Consider the following 7,663-nt stretch of genomic DNA (forward strand, 5'->3'; position numbering starts at 1 on the left):
GAATGCACCTTCATCTTTATCCGAAAAGAGAAGACTGTAAAGTTACAAAGAATATCATAAAATCTCTGTTGTCATTTACTATCGCGAAAACTTGTCCAATGTCACAGATTTTAACTGCTTGCTTGTCGAAAGTCCAAGTTTACTCCGTGAAACTGCGAGGGCATAATTAAATATCATCAACCGCAAGCTTTTTATTTCGAGTGAGGGTTACAGTCGTCAAGCGGTGCGGTGATAGTGAGAATCACAAGCAATAAACGGCGCGGTGAGAGTGAGGGTCACAAGCAACAGACGGCACGGCGATAGTCAGGGTTACCAGCAACAAACAAATAAGCCAATCGTTAACTGCACATGAAAAAGCACGGAAGACAAAAAAAAAAACATACACTGCAAAATCACACATGACACCTCAGCACGAAACATCACTAATCGCGCTTTATCGACGATTAAAACGATCTTAAGTAAGCAGCAGTATAAGGCAGCGATGATTCACTCACAGCTGCGGCAGCAGCGGCAGCGATTGCGCCATGTTGGCCAAGCCTGAGCTGAGAGGCGATATTACGAGCCGCCTCAGCCGCGACGATCGGTATTGGAGGTGAGCGCACCGCCCCGCCAACACGGCGAGTGAGTATTGGTCGTATTTACAACCACGGCACTAAAATACTCTGTATTCTAAAGTGACACTTCAGGTGGTTCATTTTTACAAGCACTATCGGCATTATTGGTAACAAACCTCGGTTTCATGTAGCGTTATCAATTCCTGTATGTTTGAACTTTAAGTAAGAAACTATTTTAGAGGAGTTTCTGTATAACTCTATGTTGCGTAATGTGTGGAAATGGTTTAGTGACCGTATTTCAATGATTTGCATGAGTTTCAGTACTATCTATCGAGATAAAAACCTGATGTAAAAATTTGATCCAATATTGATTGATAAATGCCAATTTTAAGTTCGATGAATGTCGATCGTAGCCTTCTGCCTATATGAGTTAAATTTCAACAATTTAGTAAATTTACATGATACATTGTCATTATACGTATATACTATGCGATGGTAATAAAAATCATAACAGAAATTATAAATTAGCATGCATCATCAGCATAGGTACACATTTTAAAAATGAACTCGAAGCTCACATAATTTGTGACCAACAAAACGAAGCGACACTCTACCATTATCTTATAATGGTTGAGACTCCAAGGTCATGTCGTTAATTCTGTTCATAATTTAATCATCTAAATCTCAACACAATAAATTACCCAACTCATCGAGTTTGAGGAAAATTAGCGAAAAGGAATGAATGTTTTTCAGAGTAATATTTTTTCACTCTGACTAGGGTAAATTTTCATTACAGTGAAAACTGCTGCATCCTCACTCAAGATGGCGGGACACAAGATGGCGCCAACAGCAGGAATATCGAATTTGCCGGATGAACTCCTCGTCGAAATTTTATCTTACTTGACACCGCAAGAAATTTACCGCACGGTGGTCCATGTTTGCGAGCGATGGAGGAACATCGCAAGCGATCCTTCATTGTGGACGAATTTGACCGTCCATCCTGAGGACCTCGTTGCCCGTCAAGATGTGGAGGGCCATGTGGAATGTTGCAAGAATGATATAGCATTAATCGAAGTTGCCAAAATGACGTCATTACGGTTGGACGCCTTAACTCTGCGTGTTTCGAATAGGATTATCGTCAACCGATTAATTTCTGATTTTAAACCTGCCTTCCCCAGGTTGAAACACCTTGACCTCAAGGAAATTGCTATCGACAAAACTGCCTTCGAGAAAGAATCTAAGCTGCCGTGTTTACGTTCCTTGTCGGTGGCTGGAGCAAGTCTTTACCATTTTTATAATCTAGTAGATTTTAGGAATATTAGACATTTGCGTGTTGATCATTTGCATAATTATAGAGAACGATTACCAGACTCGGAATACACGCCCAATCTACTGTATCTCAGCCAGACGTGCATTCACCTCGAAGAGCTCGAACTGTACGGAGCACCGCTTCCAGACGACGTTTTGGAAAGTTTTCTTACGAATTCTAGAGGACGATTAAAAACTTTAGGACTCACTATCCCGTGCGGCAAGCCATTCTGGGTTCAAGCCATCGAATATAATATGAGTACATCATTGGTGAAACTTATAATCGATCAGGAGCCTAATTTTTTGGAATATTTTTTCGGCGACATCGACTTGCTCGGTATGCGGAACCTTAGCAGCTTGAAATACTTGGAATTTTCAGTTAGCGTTCGTGGATATTATGATAATTGGAATCAAGCAAGGCTGCGTGAATTTTTCCATTCAAGCACTTTTATCCACCTTGAAACTCTCAATGTAGCCAATGTCAGAGCTCGGGGTGATGTTGTTCTGAAGTCGATATGCACGGAATTCAAATTCCTAAAACATTTGAAAATTTCGAAATGGTCTGGAGTTTCAGACGCTGGAATTCGTGCGATGTTGTCGGATTGCAATTATTTAGAAACTTTAGAATTACGTAAGCTCGATACAGACTTCGAAGTGGAGACTTTTGCAGCTCTTCCTAGAACCCTTAGGAAATTGGGACTCCATTTTTGCGGCTCAATGAGCTATGAATTTATAATTAAAATACATAATCTTCATCCTGCACTTTCCTTGGAGTACACATTGGATGCTGTGTTGTCTGTAAGAGGATTGTTTAAATAAGTTAATCCAAAGTAATAAAGCTTGTAATTTTACAACGTCTCGTATTTTATTTCTCTATATTTGACACTCCATAGCGTTGGCAAGGCTTAGAAGGGTAAAGTACAAGATACAAATATTCATTCTAGCTTTTTTTTAATTCAGTAATAAATAACGATGTAGATGGCTAGTTGCAAAACACTTATGAACCAACAGCCGGGATCGGAAAGAATCTAGAGTATCTCTATATCCGAGGTTAGAGACGCATATAGGCGCTTAGCAATCCGTTTTTAGCGAGCTCAATCCGTAAGCCAAATGGTAAAATTTATATTGACGATCCTTTGCGGCAATCACTTGCAATATTTTAAGAGAGAAGACAATTTCTGCTCGTTTGCAACACGAAGCAACGTGAATGATTTTGCGAACAAGGTCTATAGTTCATGTATATTATCTATTTACATTCACGCGATAAATAGACATGAATTTTCTGGAGAGCTTTCTTAATAATGAATAAATAATTGTTGTCTTTTACTATCACGAGCACCAGCCCTAAGTCAGAGATTATGACGGATTGCCTACTTGAAAGCATAAGTTAAATCATATAATGAGTAAATGTCCAAGTGTTTTTCGATGTTAGCATCCGCAATCTTTTTATGAGAATTATGAAAAGATGTCAACAAACGGTGCGGCAAGACTGTGAGTCACAGTAACAAATGGCGACGTGAGCTTGAGTTTTAGAGTCAAGAAAAGGCGCGTTCAGTGTGAGAATTGCTGTCTCGAAAGGGTGCGGTGAGCATGTAGGTGGCTGTCTCGAAAGGGTGCGGTGAGCATGTAGGTGGCTGTCTCGAAAGGGTGCGGTGAGCATGTAGGAGGCTGTCTCGAAAGGGTGCGGTGAGCATGTAGGTGGCTGTCTCGAAAGGGTGCGGTGAGCATGTAGGTGGCTGTCTCGAAAGGGTGCGGTGAGCATGTAGGTGGCAGTCTCGAAATGGTGTGGTGAGCGTGCGGGTGGCAGTCACTAGTCAAAAAAATTGTGTGGCGAACTGAACTATTTGTGAATGACATATTATCAATGTATCTAACGAAGATCGTTAGAATTCTCATTGATAAATAATAAAGAATGGTTTAAGAAAGAAAAAAATATTTTAGCGTTCGAATACTTCTTGAGATCATTGGTTAACCTTGTTAGATTTCCACAAGTTATAAATTAAGACGACGGCAATTAACTGAACATCAACATTAAATTTCTGACGAAAGCTTACATCACACTTTGAAACGGTCAGATATTGAGCATGGCACAAACAACAAAACACTCAAAGTAAATAAATTAATGATTTACAGAAGATTTCGAAAGTTAGCGAAAATTTCAATATTTTAAAAAGCTCAGAAAATATCGCCTTAAATCTCGCTTTCCTCTAACTTAGACAGACTCTTCGGAATGCTACGATAGTCAAGGCTCAGATGCTACGAAAAATCATCACGGTTAAATATGCAATCTCTGGTCGACTAGGAAGTGCACAAACAAGTTTACCGCTGCAAGCTACCACATCCTTCTCGTCCTCGTTGATTGATGGCTTGGTCGCATGTATCGCTGTAGCTTGTTAAAACTTCCATAGAGGTTAGAAAAACATCGCCCCAAATTTTGAAGAATTCTGAGCTATAGTTGAAATTAAATCTGTGAAGTCGTCAAAAGAAACGATTTGTCAGCAGAATTGAAGCGGAATTGCACGGCTGTGGCGACTCTGTTCACACCGACATGCCGGCACTCGATATCGATTCTTGCCGCGGTGAGGCTTGGTCGGCAAATGGACGCTAATTCCATGATGATGATGTCATGGAAATTTGATGATGATGATGTCATGCACCGTTTGTTGACGTGCGTTCATAAGATTGTTTCATTCATCACATAGAAATGATGGACTTCCACGTGCATCATTTCTATGTAATATTTTAAACGGCATCTACTTCGGTGTTTGAATTCGAAGCTTCTGGGCCTTTTCTAAATTACTACAAATTAATAAATCAATTTAAAAACACTCTTTGACGTAAACTTGATGGTCAAGAGTGATTAGTGCGAAATTTGACATTTAATATTTGCTGGTACGGCAATGATCATAGTCGCCTTGACAGACTAGTGTAATATGGTGTACTTGGACATAAACGATCGGGACCAGTCTGAACATTAGCAACTTTTAAACGTTAGTGCTTCATGTAATATTTTAGGATTGTTCAAATAAATTTCATGCTTGCTGCTAGAGCCAGTATTTTCATACATCTGCTACTAGTGAAGGTAGTTATTTACTCTGGCACCTGACCCTCATATGAGGCTTGACTACGACTTCCATATCAGTTTATTTTAAGAGGCCTTAAGAGCCCCGCTGAGAACTTGGCGAGCTCTTATCAAGAGCCGCGACTCGTATAGTGAAGAACCGATAGAACAAGAGACTGTCTGAAAATTCAAGGGATGAGATTGAAGAGCATCCGGATGGTGAGAAGCGACTCAATCGCGAGGAAAGATGGTGAAAAGCGTCAGTATCGCAATAGAACTGCAAGTATACATACCAATCGTAGAGAATAAAAGGAAAAAGCCTCTATATCGTAATGAAATGTGAGACATTAACAATCACATTAAAAGAAAAGTGAGAAGCGTCTCTCCAGTAACTTCTGATGACAGAAATTGAAACTTGTCCCTATCGTGAAGAAATAGGTTGAGATTCATCCCTATCGTGACGAAAGAAATTCAACGTCTAGAGACAAATCAGACAACATTGAAGAAGTCAAAATGATGAGGCGATAATTAAAGCTCTCGGGAAGTCAGTATGCACCATCATAATGCACTGATTGTAACTGAAGGGAAACAAGGAGGGTGAAAGTTCTAGTTTTTTCGTAAGTTACGAGTCTTGCGTCACGTAACTTGACGTGAGCGTTACAGAACTTTCAGCTTCAAAGCTATCCAGTAGATTGCATAAGCATATGCATGGAATAAATTACGACCGGTGTCCCTCAGGGCAATGAAAGTAAGAACCATTTTTAATACATATATTACGTCAGCGGCGGTGAGAGGATGCAGTGATACACAAACTTTTGCTCTGACAATACACTCGGGATTGCAATCGTGGCGGCTTAAATTTCAAATACAAGTATAAAAAATGGTATAATAAAATATTTTCATAATAAGTATTTAAACTAGAGCGAAAGCCAAAACGAACGTTCAATATACAAAATATTATAAATAGTTAATTTGTCATGTGTTTTTTTCCAACACAAAAGAGACGAAATTGAAATTTAATCAGGCTCCCTTAACCATGTAACGGATTTTAGTTAACAGGCCACTTGAGAAAATTAAAGATATTAGTAGAGTCAGCAATAGGTGAAAAATTTGCTCCTGGTGAAAGTAAGTTATTGTAACGCGGAAGCATTACACGCCAAGCCTCTAAGCTCATAAGTACACACGAGATAATGTGGCATTTCGTAGCTAGGATTCATTAAATGAGTCTTTTTATAAGAGAAGAAGAGAACAGGAAAATTCAACCAATAGGTTTAGATGCTTGATTATGGTGCGCTACTACGTTTACGTAGGAAATTCCTATTCATAGCTAAGCATTCATAAAGGCAACGTATATTGAATCTGCACTATTAATAAAACTTTTTTTTCGTCGGTTCTTTCGACCCGGAGGTCAGTGGCAGTGTTAGGCGGGTCGCCTGCCGAAGACCACAACTGCCCTGGATGTAATGGACCATCATGTTTCCTGCCTTCCGGAACGTAGCCTTCAACACTTCAAGCCGTCCGTATCTAGGCCGTGGGTCGAACCAGCCCTCGGTCGAACGGCCACTCGTCGAAGGACGATATATTTTGGAACAGAACTATGCTATCTGAAACCTAACCTCAGATGCGGTGAACGTAAAATTACGTAATTTAACGATGCCCGGAAGTCGTATTCGATCCGCGGCCTGGTGGTGCACGGCAGGTGGTGGTCAAGGCCGGAAGAGAACACAGCCGAGTGGTGCACGGCTGATTGGTGCAGGTCCGGAGAGATCCAAGGCGTTCGATTCAGGGCTTATTGGTGCACGAAATTGGTGGTGCACGGCTGCGCTCCCTGTTAGGCGATTTATTTTACCCATCAAAATCGCTGCTTGCTATACGGATAATAATCCTGAAACCTGGCCAATTACTTGAAATTAATTCTTACTTCTCTTGCGTAGATGGGATAAAGCGGCAGAAAACTTTCCGCATTAGATAACATCATCGACAAAAGTGTCCGGAGTTTTAAAGATAAAATGATGAGCGTAAATAACCGGACAGATGCTGCTAACTCTCCAGTTACTGGAAACATAAAAGTTATAGTATAATAACATCAGACATGATTATATCGAAAATAAATAGTCAGATTTTACGAAGGCATCATTACAAATAGAAATAGGATGACCTCGATATTATTCAGACTTTAATATAAATCGGGAGCTTTAATAACTCAATACAAATAAAGAAGTAAGAAACGTAACAGAAAATATTGATTTGATCCAAATTCACCAATATGCATCATATACGGCATTGAAATGACGTTTCCCCAAATTGTTTTCTTTAATGGTTGCTTATAATATTATGAACTATGTGCCTGAAAATTAGAGGAGAACAAAGGTCATAGGGTAATTACAACACTTCTCTTCTTGTTTATCTGTTCGTCTGTCTGCTACAAATCTTGTACTAATCGATTTTTAACACACTTCTACCTCTCCAATCGATCTGAAAATTAGCCAACTAGCGTAAAGTGGGAGACAATGCATGAATCAATTGACATAATAAATAATTTTGAAAATTTAAAATTTTTTTATATTAACAAAAAAGAAAAAATCTAATTTTGTCTGCTACATAACTTATAATCGATATTTAACACACTTCTACCTGTCCAATCGATCTGAAATTTTACAAACTTGCGTAAAGTCGGAGACAATGCATGTATCAATTGACAAAATAAATAATTTTGAAAAATTTTAATTTTTCTTTATAA

General features: G+C 39.3%; 1 protein-coding gene across 1 annotated transcript; it reads left to right on the top strand.

Moving 5' to 3' along the window:
• Positions 1-603: 603 nt before the first annotated feature.
• LOC125178886 (F-box/LRR-repeat protein 7-like) lies at positions 604-2,681 on the top strand. Its single transcript, XM_047883677.1, has 2 exons — positions 604-621; positions 1,351-2,681. Coding segments are annotated over exons 1-2 (1,332 nt in total). The 5' UTR covers positions 604-620.
• Positions 2,682-7,663: the final 4,982 nt, after the last annotated feature.

The sequence above is a fragment of the Hyalella azteca genome, unplaced genomic scaffold (genome assembly GCF_000764305.2).
Source record: "Hyalella azteca isolate HAZT.00-mixed unplaced genomic scaffold, Hazt_2.0.2 contig13457, whole genome shotgun sequence".
Classification (NCBI taxonomy): Eukaryota; Metazoa; Arthropoda; class Malacostraca; order Amphipoda; family Hyalellidae; genus Hyalella; species Hyalella azteca.